We start from the raw sequence: 18,732 nt of genomic DNA, 5'->3' as shown, positions 1-18,732 counted from the left end.
TTAGTCTGAAAGTGCTGAAAGAGATTTTCCTTCAACATATTAATATCATCCTGATCATTGCCGATAATAACAATAAATATAAACCACTAGATAAATACATAGATATGAAGCAGAATGCCAATAAAACACAGAGTGATCAGCTTCACTATGAGTCATGCCAATCTCCTGAATAATTATACTGATCTTACCAAACCAGGCTCGAGGAGACTGCTTTAGACCATAGAGGGACCGACGCAACCGACATACAAGGCCACTAGACTCCCCCTGAGTAACAAAATCAGGTGGTTGCTCCATATAAACTTCTCCTCAAGGTCACCGTGAAGAAAAACCTTCTTAATGTCCAACTGATAGGGAGGCCAATGGCAAACAACAACCACGGCTAGAAAAAGGCTGACTGGTGCTATTTTAGCCACATGAGAGAAAGTATCACTATAATCGAGCCCAAATATCTGAGTATACCCTTTGGCAACAAGACGAGCCTTAAGTAAACCATCTTAGCCATCTAGACCAACTTTGATTGCACACACCCAACGACAACCAATAGTAGATTTACCCGAAGGAAGATGAACAAGCTCCCAAGTATCGCTCGTATGTAAAGCAGACATCTCGTCGATCATAGTATTTCGACATCCTGGATGAGATAGTGCTTCACCTGTAGACTTAGGGATGGAAACAGAGGACAAAGATAATACAAACGCATAATAGGTGATGACAGACGATGATAACTTAAACCAATATAATGGGGATTAGAATTAAGTGTGGACCGTATACCTTTCCGAAGTGCAATCGATGGACCAGGAGGAGGCAAGCCCATAGTGAAAGCAAGGTCAGGTGCAGGACGTGAATCAGCTGGGCCTGATGCTGGGCGCGGACGACAACGATAAGTCAAGAGTGGTGTTCTTGTGGCTGGGGATCTAGGAGGAGCAACACTAGATTCCTTAATGGTTGGCATGGGTAAGACTTCTGTGGTTAGGATGTAGGAAGAGCTATAGGTGGTGGAGCTGGAGCTAAAGTTGGAGCTGTAGGTGATGGAGCCGTGAAGGTGAAGGGAGATAGTGACTAAATCTCCAAAAGATGGAATTCTTAGCACCTCATAAATATCTAAGTGATCACCTAGGCCTGTGAGGTAGGGGTGAGTTTAAAAAAAGGTAACATCATCGGACATAAGGTACCGCCTGAGGTCAAGTGAGTAGCATCGATATCCCTTTTGCATTCTCGAGTAACCTAGAATACACACTTAAGAGTACGAGAAGCTAACTTATCTTTCAATGTAGTAAGGTTATGAATAAAACATGTGCCCCCAAAGACACGAGGCGGAAGAGAGAACAAGGGTGCGTGAGGAAACAACACAGAGAGTGGAACTTGATTCTGGATAGCTGAGGATGACATACAATTAATAATATAACAAGATATGAGAACTGCATCCCCCAGAAAACGCAACGGAACATGAGATTGTATGAGTAGGATACGAGCAGTCTCAATGAGATGCCTATTCTTCCTTTCTGTTACCCCATTTTGTTGAGATGTGTGTGGATAATATATTTGATGAATGATCCCATGAGAGTTCATAAACTGCTGAAATGGAGAAGACACATATTCTGAGGCAATCACTATGAAATGTGCGGATAGAAACCCTAAATTGATTTTGGATTTCAGCTTGGAAGGTCTAAAAAATGGAAAACAACTCAGATCGATTTTTCATCAAGAATATCCAAGTGAACCTGGAATAATCATCAATGAAACTGACAAAGTAGCGAAATCCCAAGGTAGGATTGAACCGACTACGACCCCAAACATCTGAATGGACTAAATTGAAAGGTGACTTTGCCTGATTATCAGGACATCGAGGAAATTTGGAGCGAATATGCTTACCGAGCTGACATAACTCACACTCTAGAGTGGACAAGTGAGATAAAACAGGAATCATTTTCTGAAGTTTTGATAAATTGGAATCTCCCAATCGTTTATGTAATAAATCTGGTGAATCAGTAACCAGAAAAAATTGTTGATGTAGGTTCATGTGATTTAGCAAGGATAAGCTAATAAAGTCCATTTGATTCACGCCCGGTACCAATGATCCGCCTCGTACTGTGTTGCTGTATAAAAACAAAGTCATCAAGAAATAAAACAGAGGCATTTAAGTGATTTGGCTAAGTTACTAACGGCTATGAGATCAAAAGGACTACCAGGGACATAAATAACTGAATTCAAAGGCAATGAAGGAAGTGGACTTGCTTGACCTATTCCAGTTGTCATGGTTTGAGACTCATTGGCTATTGCGACCGTTGGAAGGGATTGAGAATAGGAAATAGTAGTGAAAGTTGATTTATTACCAGAAATATGATCAAACGCTCCTAAATCAATAACCCAATTACTGGGAGAAGAAGATTGAGAGACACAAGTAATGTTATTACCTATTTGAACAACAATAGCAATCTCAGACGACGTCCGTTTACATGCTTTGTACAGAAGGAACTCAATATATTCCGATAAAGAAACCATCTGGATTGGATTACGCATTGGATCCAACGGATTGTGAGTCAAAGGCTTTGATACGAATAACATTATAATGGTTTAAGGCAGATCTCAATGACCTACTCAAGAATTTGCTGCTAAAGTATTGCTGGTAGACAAAAGTTGGCCGAAAAATCGTCGGAGAAATTTGAAAGTAGTGAGACTAAATGTTAAAGCTTTAGCCGAGTTCCACATTTCAAAATAAGTTCTAAAGCACCACTAGAAAGCAGAGACTTTTCTGGAAATTATTGTTCACGCCGGAAAATCACTGTTCACGCCAGGAAAATTAGAATAGTGGTCGGAATTTGGTTTTAATTTGATGAGTAGGCTCGGAGTTAAAGGGTGAGTAAGTTGTCTAGAAGAAGCTTGGCGAGAAATGACTAGAAAGTGGCTCACGCACCAGCGTGTGAGTCGGAACCCTCGCCGGAAAAGTCACTGTTGCCGGTGCGTGGCAGCTTTTCTGTCGGAGATATTTTTTGGGGTAGGTCGCCGGAAGGTGATCTACCTCGTCGTGGTGTTGTTTTTGTACAACACCAACAGAAAATGACTTTCACGTGGACAACCCTTAGGTCACAAGAAAAATTACACGATGACCAAGTTCTTTCTTAACGGTTACGATGACGCACATAGATCTTTTCTCACCAATGCTCTGATACTATGTGAGAAAGCACGGGAAAAAAATATATTATAGATGTGTTAAGTACAATACAATGAGCCCTATTTATAACTATACATAATACATATTCTACTCCTATTCAATGTGGGACTCGGACTAATTACATAACTATCTAACAATATATATATATACACACACGCACGCTAATATGCGGCTGGATTAAATAAAATTATTTAAATAAGACAAGCTAATCGAATGCCCAGAGAATCAAACTTCTGAACTATCCAGCCGCGAGCAAGAAGAAAACTACGTGATATTTGAATGAAAGCAACGAATTATATGCTTTTAATATGATGAAGATTGTATCTTACCACCCCAACAAAAATCAGAAAAGCATATAGGTGGCCAACCCAAGCTGGTTCGCCTCGTTCCAGAGACTGTAAGAAATATCAAGTTAATAATGAAGAGATATAATATTAGTGAACCCAGAAGAATGCATTACTTCCATGCATAATATGAAAATCAAAACAGCTACGGCATACCACAATCAAGAAGGTAACAGCTCAAAGAGGAGGAAACACAAAATGGGATTAGTCCTCCTAAAGACTCTCTTTCACAATTTACTACATATTCAATCTTGTTAACATCTCATATGCTTATGGCTATATCTGGTGAAGGCATAATAGACTGATCTCTATATTAAGGTAAGATGGATCACAAACAAATCTGCCATTAAACTAAGTGCACTCTCTACCATATTATGTTCTTTAACTTGTAATTACACCATTGTCCCATTTGACATAATTTGATTGAGCTTCAAATTAACAAGTTATTTTGACTTGCATATTGTATTAGCAGTGGTTTAAGAAGGTTTGGAAGTAAAGATTGATAAGCCGATGGATGTGACATTTTTAGAATAGTTAGATTTTCTCATTGAGAATGTATCACAAGTGTAAACTTTGTATTCCTTATTAATTAGTCATTGACATATACTCTGATATTCATATTTGTTACTAGTCAAAAAACATATCAATGTTTACAAAATAAAAACCAGTGACCTTTCTCATATGTGTTGATTTTGCAGTACTACAACAACAACAGCAACAAGTCCAGTAATTTCCCACAAGTGGGGTCTGGGGAGGGTAAGATGTACGCAGCCTTACCCCTACCCTGGAAGGGCAGAGAAGCTGTTTCCGATAGACCCTCGGTGTTGAGTGCGTACTAGCTACGAGAAAATTGCAGGTAGTTTAAATGCATAAAACACTGAATTAGAGGAGATCAAAGTAAACAAAAGCCCAACAACCAAAAGTTACCTTTAAAAGACGATTAAGTAGTAGTGGTCCCACAAACTGGCAAAGATCACTACCAACCTAAGAATTGGCACAAAAAAAATAAATATTCACATGGAACTGAAAAGTCAGAAATGGTAGAAATTTAAAAGATGACCCAAATAAGTTTCAGTTCAAGACGGGAAAGGGTAAGCCAAAAATATCTTGCCATGGTGTTTGAAAATTATAGGTAACCACAGAGAAGATTCCAGCATGAATTCTTTAGATGGAATGATGGACAGGAGCCTGAATATCAGGATGAAGTTGAAAACTAGGAAGAAAGAAAATCAGTTTTATCAGAGAAAATTTTCTTCCCTATTAGTAAGCAAAAAGGTTACTCAATTTGCACTGCGGAGAATCCACATCGATACAAGAGGGAGGGATGAGCAAAGACGATCTCTTCTACACTCAACTTATCCAAGAAATCAGCAAAAGCAAAGTTCTAGCGCCCTCAAATTGACCTACGACAAATATATGCATGACCGCACATTTTTCCTTCTGTTTGATCTAAATCGCATTGGGTGGAAGATCTGCCTTGTGTTCCCATCTTTCTCTCCTTCGTTCACCCTTCATGCATCACAAGCTGCAGATACCTGCTTGCCACTGCTTTTCCAGTCCAACAAGCATTACAACCATTTGATTAGTTCTGCTATCACATTTTATCTTTACCCTTAATATTGTCCATTGTCTCCCTCAATACACAACACTTAATCTTGTCAGTCTTCTTTATAGCTACCCTGTCATTTTCAAATCTGAAAAGGAAATTTATTCTCTAAAAAGGTTCTAACCCCACACCTAATCCAAAAAAGGAAACTCCTCCTGCACATTCACACAACAAGAAAAGGGATGTGTAGCTGTGAAACCAATTTCCACAGATCTCTGCTAGCAGGTTATACATTTCCCTCCATTCCTCTCACTGAACTACAAGTATCTTGCTCTGTGCAAATTTCCTCTTCCTCCAATTATCTTTTCGTCTTGCAAGCATCAACGTCCTTGTCCTCTTCCCATTTTAATTTTTGCCGAATAAAACAAGTCCAGCATCCTTACCTCCTTGTAGCATCCTTAAGCCTTCTTTAAACCAGAAAAGTCAATTTCCAAATATTGGCATGTGGATGCACTTAGGCAAAACATGACAGGCGGAGATAAAACTTAATGGCAGAGAGATTCACTTTGTCAAATGGTTCGAACTTTACTAAAAAACAAATTTATAAGGAACATAATCAAAGTGACAGTTATCATCGCAGAAGACAAGTCAGCACCTCATATCATATGCAAATTGATGATATGAAGAAAGACTTGTGAATAGTTAACTACACTAAGAGCAGTTAGAAGAACTCAAAAGACATATTGCCAATGTTATTGGAACCTGTAGAAAATTGCAGAAAGTTATAAAACAACTCTTAACATCTAGTAGAAAAACTAAACTTCAAGGAAAAGATAACTAGATTTTATGACAAACTCCAAGGACTAAGCACATTACTTTGAAGAGGCCTCCATACCAGAACCTGTAGAAAATTGCAGAAAGATATAAGAGTAAGACTCATCTGCATAGCGGTGGAAGAAGAAGCACAAATATAGTTGCCTTCTCAATACTTAGGCAAAAGATGCCTGTTGTGAATAGAATGTAGCAAAAACCATACCTGCCTCCAAGACTGCAATTCAAAGCACGAAGAAGCCATGGTTTTTTCCTCTGAGATTCTTCAGCCCAACATTTTTGGAATCTGAAAGAGTTGAAATGGATAATGTGTAACAACACTGTCTTACAGCTGATTATGCCAATATTGAGGGTAAAAGATACACCGATTACAAACCTTGCACTCAATGTCTCAGACTGATCCCATGTATCCAACTTCCAGACATCCTTTTCAGTGATTGGTCTCTTACAGCCTTGTTGCAAGAGGGGAGTTATCCATCCAAAAGAAATCCCTACCAGAGTTAAGGAACTCCAATTATCATTTAGCCATTGATAGAGGATAGTTCGATTCCCACAGGACCTCCCATTTTTCGGTTATGAAAAGTCATAAGAAAATTTGATTCAAGTTCATTAAATACAGAAGGCATAAAGTCATTGTAGTTTGAAAGAATTAACAAGAGATGAATGTCCGTAAGCAAATCAGTGCAATAGCTTTTACCAACTTTCTTATAGTATAACCCAAATGAAACCACTTCAGGATTAACTGGCGAGCGTTAAAACTAAAAGGCAGAACCCACTGACTTGACAGAATGCTTGCATATCTCTCAGGGCAAATACGGTCTGCTCCAACTGTTTCATCATTATTGTCATCAATGGACTCACTCCTTAGTGGAACATAGCCAGAGAAAGGATCCAAATTAGGAAGATGAACAAGAAGCAGAGCCCCAAATAAAATCTACATCACAGACATTTCAGATTTAGTAATCCAATCTGTAATGGAACAAAATGTAGGTAATTAAGATACAATATTTGGTCTTGTACTATTAAGAACTAGTGAAACTACAACATACATCTGTTAGTTGCCCATTCATTTCAGAACAAGAGATAAACTTAAGTACCAGAATGCAGCCTGATACAAGACACAATTTCCTCCAGCTAAATATGGTCAAGATTTTCTTTGTTCCTTTGCATACGTAAATTCATTTCATGACTGATCTGTTGAAGACATAATTAAGTAAATAAAAGTATGTTCTCTCTAACAGCTTAAGCTTTTAGATGAGGTGGTTACAGACTTCAACATGATCGAACTACTTGAATGTAGTCTTACGTAGTCTGATATTCAGAACACTGCATATTACAGAAAAGAAATACTTCTCGACTTCATCCAAAATCAATATATCTTTTCGACAAGGTAAATCAATTCTAATCCTGGGCAAATCCCCTTGAAAGATTATATGACTGATTAATTCTGAAAGCTGGAAAAGGGGCAAGAATGCAACCAGTAAAAGCTCATAGATGATAAGGACATCACAAGTACCTGACAGATGACTGAACTGTAATAGATGTACAGTGTAAACCTGCGCAATTTAGTATAAGCTATGAGTACGCCGTGCTGATTTAGATAGCATAAGTTTACATACAGATAAGCATCTTGCAATGCAATCAGATAGGGTTGCTTATTAAGGTATTGAACAAATGAAGACAAGTTGTGAGTCGAGAATCAAAATCCTACTGTACAGAGAACAACAGTCTAGTTCTTGCAATCCATCTCTTTCAAGTTACATGCACTCTTCTTCACTCTTCTTTTGAACAGAATATGTTCAGTTATTCCTGTTCTCATAGAGAAGCTTGCAACTTCACTTCTTTGTTTAGAAAAAATAAGCACCAGACCTTAAAGCCTACATATTCTTTGAAGAGGTAAAAACTTAAATGCGTTTAAAGAGGTACCAGCATACAAAAGTGAATAACTCTGTCCACCACAGAAGCGGAATACATTACTATAACTGAAGGATCCAAGAAATTGTTGTAAATGAAAAGGTTTGATTGAGATCTGGCTTTTAGCAATTGTAGTATGCTCTATTTTGGGACAATCGGAGTGTTAACTGCCTCACCAAACACTCCACTTTTCATTCTAAAATGAAATATATCAATAGAAAGTATCATTGGGTCAGAATGCCTGTGGAAGAAAATTGTTTGAGGTTACAATGATTCACTGATGATAATCCTTCTGATATGCTGGCAAAGTCAAAAGGTGGTGACTGTAAATCAAAATCAGTTTGCAGACAACTGGCAGGCGTGAAGCCTGTCTAACACTTCTTATGCTTGAAGGCTTATTGATCTCCTTTGACCGGAGGGGAAGTTTGTTGGGCCCACGCCCACTTTTCCAACCAAGTGGCCTAATTGCCATTCTCAAATTTCGTGTTGGTTTGGGTTTGGTTTAAATTCCTTTTTGTTAGATAGTTATGTGTGAATAGTCCTAGTCTCATATGTAGTAGGAGTAGAATATGTCCTAGTCCCATACGCAGTAGGAGTAGAATATGTCCTAATCCCATATGTAGTAGGAGTAGAAGATGTATTATATATAGGGCTCATTGTGTCATTGTTAATAAATAGATTTTTCTCCCGTGCATTCTCACATGGTATCAGAGCTTCAATGAGAAACTTATCGTTGTGCGTCATTCCAGCGACATCCGGGAAGAAAGATCTCGTTGCCGTGCAATTTTCTGGCAACTTCTTTTTGTTCCCAGGGTTCATCACTACTACAGTGGTGTTGTGCATATACCAATACCACCATCAAATCCGAAACCACTGTGCGACCAAACCCCATAAATTCCCCATTTGAACAGAAAAGTCAGTCACCGCGCATCTTTCCAGTTGACGACTTTCGCTCCTGGCAGAAAGTCATGGGCCTCCACGCTCCGCTAGAACTAGGGTTCCGGCGAGCTACAATAACTTTTCCAGCGTGTGTGAGCCATTCCGGCCACTTTTTGTCAAAATTTATTCAGGACAACATACTCGTCCAGTGATTCCGAGCCTACACAAATAAATTACATCAAATTTTGACAACTTTATTTTTTCCGGCGTGGACAGTGATTTCTGGAAAAGTTTTCTGGTGGTATTTTAGAACCTATTTTATGGTGTAGAATTCGGCTTGGTCTCATTATCTTCAAACTTTTCCTACGACTTTTCGGCCAACATATGTTTATCAGCAACCAACTGATTTTGTTGCTCAGGGGGAGTCTAGTGGCCTTGTATGTCGAATGATCAGCTGCTTGCAGATATTTTCACCAAGTCCCTCACTGGTCCTCACATTAGTTAGATATGTAAGAAGCTCGGTACATATGATTTGTATGCACCGGCTTGAGGGGGAGTGTTAGATAGTTATGTGTAAATAGTCCTAGTCTCATATGTAGTAGGAGTAGAATATGTCCTAGTCCCATAGAGTAGAATATGTCCTATTCCCATATGTAGTAGGAGTAGAAGATGTATTATATATAGGGCTCATTATGTCATTGCTAATAAATAGATTTTTCTCCCCTGCATTCTCACACTTTTTGTTTGGATTTGGTTTCTTCTTAAACTATTATAAAAGGCTCCTTAGTGGCAAAGAGAGAGATTAGAGCAGCCGTTTTTAAGAAAAGAGAAAAAAATTCTCTTTGCTGCAAATTTTTGATGTGAGCTGCTAGCTTGAAATTGCGTTTTTTATTCGTTCAACGGTAGAACTAGCTAAAACTTTTTGCAGGATTTCCTAACATCCTATTTTTCGATCGGAGATTGTGTTTAAAGATCTTTAGCTGTAGACTTTGAGCCACAAACTATTGCTTGTCTCTGTGTGATTCTTTCTCATTCTTCACTTATTTTCTTGTTACTCTTGTTGCTATTGTTTCTCCCGATTCGGCACTGGTTCTGCGACCATTTTGGAGGACTTTTGTGAATCTACTTTGGTCAAGTGGAGCTTTTGATGGACCAATGTTTTGTGGGTTTTACTCTTAGCTTTGGAGAGGTTTTTCACGAAATTGAAGTCTCTCATTCTATCGTTATTCCCTAGAGTTATCTTTTGGCTTTACACTAACTATGAAAACCATCCTGCTTAAGTTTTATTGATTAGTCATAGCCAGCTTGCGTTAGTTTATTTTTTCTCACATGTTAGGATGAAATAATCCCTAGCTTCATTCTAAAAGAATTACTCCCTTTGACCAATTTTATACGACAAACTTTCTTTTTTAGTCTATCCCAAGAAAAATGACATCTTTCTATATTTAGAAACAATTTAACTTTAAATTTACCTAGTTTAACTTTAATGAGATGATTTATAGCCACAAATGTATGTGCCACAAGTTTCAAAAGTCTTTCTTTCTTTCTTAAACACCGTGTCAGTCGCATCCAAGGGTGTGGTCTAGTGGTCAACGAAGTAGGTTGAGAACCATGAGCTCTTAGGTTCAAATCCCAGCGAAGGAAATACTAGGTGATCTCTTCCCATCAGTCCAAGCCTTGGAGGACATAGTTACCTGGTATCTCTTAATGGGGGGAAGTAGCAGGTATCTCGTGGAACTAGTCGAGGTGCACACAAGTCCACGGTTATTAAAAAAAATTGTGCCAGTCAAACACCATCACATAAATTAGGATGGAGGAAGTATATAAGATGTGTAATTGTAGTATTTGGGAACTTTTGGTAGCATTGGACTCATAGTCCTAAAGTTTCCTATACAGTAGTCTATACTAAGTTTGTGATTTCGGGACACATGATTTATATCTGTTAGTTTCATTGTCTAAATAGTAGTAAATAAACCTAATCCCATATGTATTAGGAGTAGGACATGTATTGTATATATAGGGCTCATTGTATCATTGTCAATATTAGTCAATAATATATTTTCTCCCATGCTTTCTCACATGGTATCAGAGCATCAGTGAGAAATTATCGCTGTGCATCATTCCAGCGGCCTCCGGGAAGAAAGACCTCGTTGCCGTTCAATTTTCCGGCGACTTAATAGGCTGTCCGTAAGAAAAAAAACCATTTTTCGTCAATGTTGTGCAAAAACCAACACCACCACGAAGTAGATCGGCCTCCGGCGACCAACCCTTAAAAATTTCTCCGTCAGAAATCCCCCCACGCGCCGCCACGCGCCGCCGGAAGAAATTTTCCGGCAAAGCTCCGACACCTACACGCCGGCGCGTGACACCTTTTCCGGCCATTTTTTCACGAAATTCCTTCAGGACAGCTTGCTCTCCTCACAATTCCGAGCCTACCCATCTAGTTCAAATCAAATTCCGACCACTTTGAGTTTTTTCCGGCGAGCTACAGTGATTTTTCCGGCGTGAACAGTGATCCCAGCAATTTTCTGCTTTTTTCGGCATGATATTATAATGGAATTCGTGCCTGAAGCCTTTAACTCACAACCCGTTGGATTTGTAAGAAAGCACGGGAGAAAATATATTATTGATTGAATTTGACATTGATACAATGAGCCCTATATATATACAATACATGTCCTACTCCTAATACATATGGGATTAGGTTTATTTACTACTATTTATACAATGAAACTAACACTCCCCCTCAAGCTGGTGCATATAAATCATATGTACCGAGCTTGTTACATATATAACTAATACGAGGACCAATGAGGGACTTGGTGAAAATATCAGCAAGCTGATCATTCGACTTCACAAATTTTGTAGCAATATCTCCCGAGAGTAACTTTTCTCTAACAAAGTGACAGTCAATCTCGATGTGTTTAGTTCTCTCATGGAACACTGGATTTGACGCAATATGAAGAGCAGCTTGATTATCACACACAAGTCCCATCTGACTAATCTCACCAAATTTCAACTCCTTGAGCAACTGTTTGATCCAAATTAGCTCACACGTGGCCATAGCCATTGCTCGATATTCTGCTTCTGCACTAGACCGAGCAACCACATTCTGTTTCTTGCTCTTCCAAGACACCAAATTTCCTTCTACTAAGACACAATATCCAGACGTAGAACGTCTATCAGAAGGTGATCCTGCCCAATCAGCATCTGAGTATCCAACAATCTGCTCATGGCCTCGATCTTCAAACAATAAGCCTTTGCCTGGAGCTGATTTTATATACCGAAGAATGCGGACAACTGCATCCCAATGACTATCACAGGGAGAATCCATAAACTGACTCACATCACTCACAGGAAAGGAAATGTCAGGTCTAGTCACTGTGAGGTAATTTAGTTTACCAACCAACCGCCTATATCTTGCAGGATCGCTAAGAGGCTCCCCCTGTCCTGGCAAGTTTAGAATTCGGATCCATCGGAGTGTCAACAGGTCTACAACCTGTCATTCCTGTCTCCTCAAGAATATCTAAGGCATACTTCCGTTGTGAGATCACAATACCTGAGCTAGACTGAGCGACCTCAATACCCAGAAAATACTTTAATCTGCCCAGATCCTTAGTCTGAAAGTGCTGAAAGAGATGTTGCTTCAACTTACTAATACCATCCTGATCATTGCCGGTAATAACAATATCGTCAACATAAACGACCAGATAAATACAGAGATTTGAAGCAGAATGTCGATAAAATACAGAGTGATCAGCTTCACTACGAGTCATGCCAAACTCCTGAATAACTGTGCTGAACTTACCAAACCAGGCTCGAGGAGACTGCTTTAGACCATAGAGGGACCGGCGCAACCGACATACAAGGCCACTAGACTCCCCCTGAGCAACAAAACCAGGTGGTTGCTCCATATAAACCTCATCCTCAAGGTCACCGTGAAGAAAAGCATTCTTAATGTCCAACTGATAGAGAGGCCAATGGCGAACAGCAGCCATGGATAGAAAAAGGCGGACTGATGCAATTTTAGCCACGGGAGAGAAAGTATCACTGTAATCGAGTCTAAATATCTGAGTATATCCTTTGGCAACAAGACGAGCCTTAAGTCGATCAACCTGGCCATCTGGACCAACTTTGACTGCATACACCCAATGACAACCAACAGTCGATTTACCTGAAGGAAGAGGAACAAGCTCCCAAGTACCACTCGTATGTAAAGCAGACATCTCGTCAATCATAGCCTGTCGCCATCTGGGATGAGACAGTGCTTCACCTGTAGACTTAGGAATGGAAACAGAGGACAAAGATGACACAAATGCATAATGGGATGATGAGAGTAACTTAAACAGATATAATGAGGATTAGGATTAACTGTGGACCGTATACCTTTTCGTAATGCAATCGGTTGATTAAGAGGAGACAAGTCCGCAGTATTAGCAGGGTCAGGTGCAGGACGTGAATCAGCTGGGCCTGATGCTGGGGGCGGACGACGATGATAAGTCAGGAGTGGTGGAACTGTAGAAGGTTGAACTCGACTAGGTGGTGGCACTGGAGCTATAGTTGGTGGAACTGGACTAGGTGGTGGCACTGGAGCTATAGTTGGTGGAACTGGACTAGGTGGTAGCACTGGACTCGGTGGTGATACTGGAGCTATAGGTGGTGGAGCTGTAACTGGAACTGTAGGCGGTGGAGCTATGGAGGAAGATGAATGGGAGATAGGGACTGAATCTCCAAAAGAAGGAACAGGTAGCACCTCAGAAATATCTAAGTGATTAACTGGACCTGTGAAGTATGATTGGGTTTCAAAGAAGGTAACATCAGCAGACATAAGAAATCGCTGAAGGTCAGGAGAATAACATCGATATCCCTTTTGCGTTCTCGAGTAACCCAGAAATATGCACTTAAGAGCACGAGGAGCTAACTTATCTTTTCCTGGAGTAAGGTCATGAACAAAGCACGTACTCCCAAAGACACGGGGTGGAAGAGAGAACAAAGGTAAGTGGGGAAACAGTAATAAATCTGGTGAATCAGTAACGGGAGAAGTTATTGGAGGAAGACAAGATGTGAGTCCATGTGATTTTGCAAGGATAAGGTAATAAAGTCCATCTGATTCACGTCCGGCACCAATGATCCGCCCTGTACTGCGTTCCTGTATAAAAACAAGGTCATCAAGAAATAAAACAGCAGATTTAAGTGATTTGGCTAAGCGACTAACGGCTATGAGATTAAAAGGACTACCAGGAACATAAAGAACTGAGTCTAAAGGTAAGGAAGGAAGTGGACTTGCTTGACCTATTGCAGTTGCCATGGCTTGAGACCCATTGGCCATTGTGACTGTTGGAAGAGATTGAGAATATGAGATACTAGTGAAAAGAGATTTGTTACCAGAAATATGATCAGATGCACCTGAATCAATGACCCAAGACTCAGAAGGTGAAGATTGGGAGACACCAGTCATGCTACTATTTGTTGGAACAACGGAGGTTAATTCTGAAGATGTATGTTTACGTGCTTTGTACTGAAGGAACTCAATATAATCCGGTAAAGAAACCATCTGGATTAGATTTATTGCATTTAATCCAACGGATTGTGAGTTAAAGACTTCAGGTACGAATTCCATTATAATATCGTGCCGGAAAAAGCAGGAAATTGCTGGGGATCACTGTTCACGCCGGAAAAAAATCACTGTAGCTCGCCGGAAAATTCCAAAGTTGTCGGAATCTGTCGGAAATAGTACCAATGGACTCGGAATTGCAAGGAGATGAAGCTGTTCTGAAGAAACTTTTTCAAAATCTGACCGGAAGGGGTCTCGCGCGCCGGCGCGTGGGACAGACGCGCCAGCGGCAGAGCTCCGACAGGCGCGTGACGGCGCGTGGCTGGCTATTTTCCGGTGATTTTTTCTGGGGTTTGGTCGGATCTCTCTTGGGAACCTCGTGGTGGTGTTGGATTTTGCACAACACTGATAATTAGTGACTTTGACGCAATTAGTCACTTAGGTCACCGGAAAATTGCACGGTGACTGAGTTCTTTCTTCCCGGATATCGCTGGAATGACGCACAACGAAAATTTCTCACGGTTGCTCTGATACCATTTGAGAATGCACGGGAGAAAATATATTATTGATTGAATTTGACAATGATACAATGAGCCCTATATATATACAATACATGTCCTACTCCTAATACATATGGGATTAGGTTTATTTACTACTATTTATACAATGAAACTAACAGGATTAAATGCAATGAATCCAATCCATATGGTTTCTTTACCGGATTATATTGAGTTCCTTCGGTACAAAGTACGTAAACAGACATTTTCAGGATTAACCTCCGTTGTTCCAACAAATAGTAGCATGACTGGTGTCTCCCAATCTTCACCTTCTGAGTCTTGGGTCATTGATTCAGGTGCATCTGATCATATTTCTGGTAACAAATCTCTTTTCACTAGTATCTCATATTCTCAATCTCTTCCAACAGTCACAATGGCCAATGGGTCTCAAGCCATGGCAACTGCAATAGGTCAAGCAAGTCACTTCCTTCCTTACCTTTAGACTCAGTTCTTTATGTTCCTGGTAGTCCTTTTAATCTTATAGCCGTTAGTCGCTTAGCCAAATCACTCAAATCTGCTGTTTTATTTCTTGATGACCTTGTTTTTATACAGGAACGCAGTACAGGGCGGATCATTGGTACCGGACGTGAATCAAATGGACTTTATTACCTCATCCTTGTAAAATCACATGGACTCGCATTTTGTCTTCCTCCAATAACTTCTCCCGTTACTGATTCACCAGATTTATTACATAAACGGTTAGGACATCCCAGTTTGTCAAAACTTCAAAAAATGGTACCTGGCTTATCTCACTTATCCACTCTAGAGTGTGAGTCATGTCAGCTCGGTAAGCATACCCGCTCCCATTTCCCGCGGCGTCTTGACAATCGAGCAGAGTCACCTTTTACTTTAGTCTATTCAGATGTTTGGGGTCCTAGTCGGGTTAGTTCTACCTTAGGATTCCGCTACTTTGTTAGTTTCATTGATGATTATTCCAGGTGCACTTGGATATTTTTGATGGAAAATCGATCTGAGTTGTCTTCTATTTTCCAGACCCTCCATGCTGAAATTCAAAATCAATTTGGGGTTCCTATCCGCACATTTCGTAGTGATAATGCCCTAGAGTATTTGTCTTCCCCATTTCAGCAGTTTATGAACTCCCATGGGATTATTCATCAAACATCTTGTCCGTACACATCCCAACAAAATGGGGTAGCTGAAAGAAAGAATAGACATCTTATTGAAATTGCTCGTACCCTACTCATACAATCTCATATTCCGCTACGTTTTCGGGGGGATGCAGTTCTTACATCTTGTTATCTTATTAATCGTATGCCATCTTCAGCTATCCAAAATCAAGTTCCATTCTCTGTCATGTTTCCCCACTTACCTTTGTTCTCTCTTCCACCCCGTGTCTTTGGGAGTACGTGCTTTGTTCATGACCTTACTCCAGGAAAAGATAAGTTAGCTCCTCGTGCTCTTAAGTGCATATTTCTGGGTTACTCGAGAACGCAAAAGGGATATCGATGTTATTCTCCTGACCTTCAGCGATTTCTTATGTCTGTTGATGTCGCCTTCTTTGAAACCCAATCATACTTCACAGGTCCAGTTAATCACTTAGATATTTCTGCGGTGCTACCTGTTCCTTCTTTTGGAGATTCAGTCCCTATCACCCATTCATCTTCCTCCATAGCTCCACCGCCTACAGTTCCAGTTACAGCTCCACCACCTATAGCTCCAGTGTCACCACCGAGTCCAGTGCCACCACATAGTCCAGTTCCACCAACAATAGCTCCAGTGCCATCACCTAGTCCAGTTCAACCTTCTACGGCTCCACCACTCCTGACTTATCATCGTCGTCCGCCCCCAGCATCAGGCCCAGCTGATTCACGTCCTGCACCTGACCTTGCTAATACCGCGGACTTGTCTCCTCTTAATCAACCGATTGCACTACGAAAAGGTATACGGTCCACACTTAATCCTAATCCTCATTATATCGGTTTAAGTTACCATCGTCTCTCATCATCCCATTGTGCATTTGTGTCATCTTTGTCCTCTGTTTCCATCCCTAAGTCTACAGGTGAAGCACTGTCTCATCCCGGATGGCGACAGGCAATGATTGACGAGATGTCTGCTTTACATACGAGTGGTACTTGGGAGCTTGTTCCTCTTCCTTCGGGTAAATCGACTGTTGGTTGTCGTTGAGTGTATGCAGTCAAAGTTGGTCCAGATGGCCAGGTTGATCGACTTAAGGCTCCTCTTGTTGCCAAAGGATATACTCAGATATTTGGACTCGATTACAGTGATACTTTCTCTCCCGTGGCTAAAATTGCATCAGTCCGCCTTTTTCTATCCATGGCTGTTGTTCGCCATTGGCCTCTCTATCAGTTGGACATTAAGAATGCTTTTCTTCACGGTGACCTTGAAGATGAGGTTTATATGGAGCAACCACCTGGTTTTGTTGCTCAGGGGGAGTCTAGTGGCCTTGTATGTCGGTTGCGCCGGTCCCTCTATGGTCTAAAGCAGTCTCCTCGAGCCTGGTTTGGTAAGTTCAGCACAGTTATTCAGGAGTTTGGCATGACTCGTAGTGAAGCTGATCACTCTGTATTTTATCGACATTCTGCTTCAAATCTCTGTATTTATCTGGTCGTTTATATTGACGATATTGTTATTACCGGCAATGATCATGATGGTATTAGTAAGTTGAAGCAACATCTCTTTCAGCACTTTCAGACTAAGGATCTGGGCAGATTAAAGTATTTTCTGGGTATTGAGGTCGCTCAGTCTAGCTCAGGTATTGTGATCTCACAACGGAAGTATGCCTTAGATATTCTTGAGGAGACAGGAATGACAGGTTGTAGACCTGTTGACACTCTGATGGATCCGAATTCTAAACTTCTGCCAGGACAGGGGGAGCCTCTTAGCAATCCTGCAAGATATAGGCGGTTGGTTGGTAAATTAAATTACCTCACAGTGACTAGACCTGACATTTCCTTTCCTGTGAGTGTTGTGAGTCAGTTTATGGATTCTCCATGTGATAGTCATTGGGATGCAGTTGTCCGCATTCTTCGGTATATAAAATCAGCTCCAGGCAAAGGCTTATTGTTTGAAGATCGAGGCCATGAGCAGATCGTTGGATACTCAGATGCTGATTGGGCAGGATCACCTTCTGATAGACGTTTTACGTCTGGATATTGTGTCTTAGTAGGAGGAAATTTGGTGTCTTGGAAGAGCAAGAAACAGAATGTGGTTGCTCGGTCTAGTGCAGAAGCAGAATATCGAGCAATGGCTATGGCCACATGTGAGCTAATTTGCATCAAACAGTTGCTCAAGGAGTTGAAATTTGGTGAGATTAGTCAGATGGGACTTGTGTGTGATAATCAAGCTGCTCTTCATATTGCATCAAATCCAGTGTTCCATGAGAGAACTAAACACATCGAGATTGACTGTCACTTTGTTAGAGAAAAGATACCCTCGGGAGATATTGCTACAAAATTTGTGAAGTCGAATGATCAGCTTGGTGATATTTTCACCAAGTCCTTCACTGGTCCTCGTATTAGTTATATATGTAACAAGCTCGGTACATATGATTTATATGCACCAGCTTGAGGGGGAGTGTAAGTTTCATTGTCTACTCAAATTTACATCGTTTCCTCTACCTTGTTTTCCTATTGAGTTGGCTACAGGACCCCAAAATATAATTCCTATCCGGTTCCCATTATCTTGCTCAATGGTGTGTTTGGTATGAAGGAAAACATTTTCCGGAAAATGTTTTCCAATTTTCCCATGCTTGGTTGGCTTAAATATTTTGGAAAACATTTTCCTTATCAATTCATTTTCCTCCAATTGGAGGAAAATGTTTTCCTTATCAAGAGAAGGGAAAACATTTTCCAAAACTCCTTCTCAACCTTCCCCACCCTATCCTCCAACCCACCCCCACCCACCCAAACCCCACCCCACCTCTCTCTCCAAAAAGGATTTTTTTTTTAAATTTC

At 40.5% G+C, this 18,732-nt stretch overlaps 1 protein-coding gene across 6 annotated transcripts in view; it reads right to left on the bottom strand.

The window, feature by feature from the left end:
• LOC109206554 (ABC transporter C family member 12-like) overlaps positions 1-18,732 on the bottom strand; it is a 51,556-nt gene that overhangs the window by 27,406 nt on the left and 5,418 nt on the right. For all 6 annotated transcript variants that reach the window (XM_019369388.1, XM_019369390.1, XM_019369387.1 and 3 more), the window contains exons 4-10: positions 7,410-7,449; positions 6,674-6,827; positions 6,270-6,384; positions 6,099-6,179; positions 5,939-5,963; positions 4,444-4,500; positions 3,502-3,567 (exon numbers count right to left, since the gene is read on the bottom strand). In XM_019369388.1, coding sequence (XP_019224933.1) covers positions 3,502-3,567; positions 4,444-4,500; positions 5,939-5,963; positions 6,099-6,179; positions 6,270-6,384; positions 6,674-6,827; positions 7,410-7,449 — 538 coding nt within the window. The remainder of the gene's footprint in view (positions 1-3,501; positions 3,568-4,443; positions 4,501-5,938; positions 5,964-6,098; positions 6,180-6,269; positions 6,385-6,673; positions 6,828-7,409; positions 7,450-18,732) is intronic.

This window comes from Nicotiana attenuata, unplaced genomic scaffold (assembly GCF_001879085.1).
Source record: "Nicotiana attenuata strain UT unplaced genomic scaffold, NIATTr2, whole genome shotgun sequence".
Lineage (NCBI taxonomy): Eukaryota > Viridiplantae > Streptophyta > Magnoliopsida > Solanales > Solanaceae > Nicotiana > Nicotiana attenuata.
This window is presented reverse-complemented; position numbering and strand designations above follow the sequence as displayed.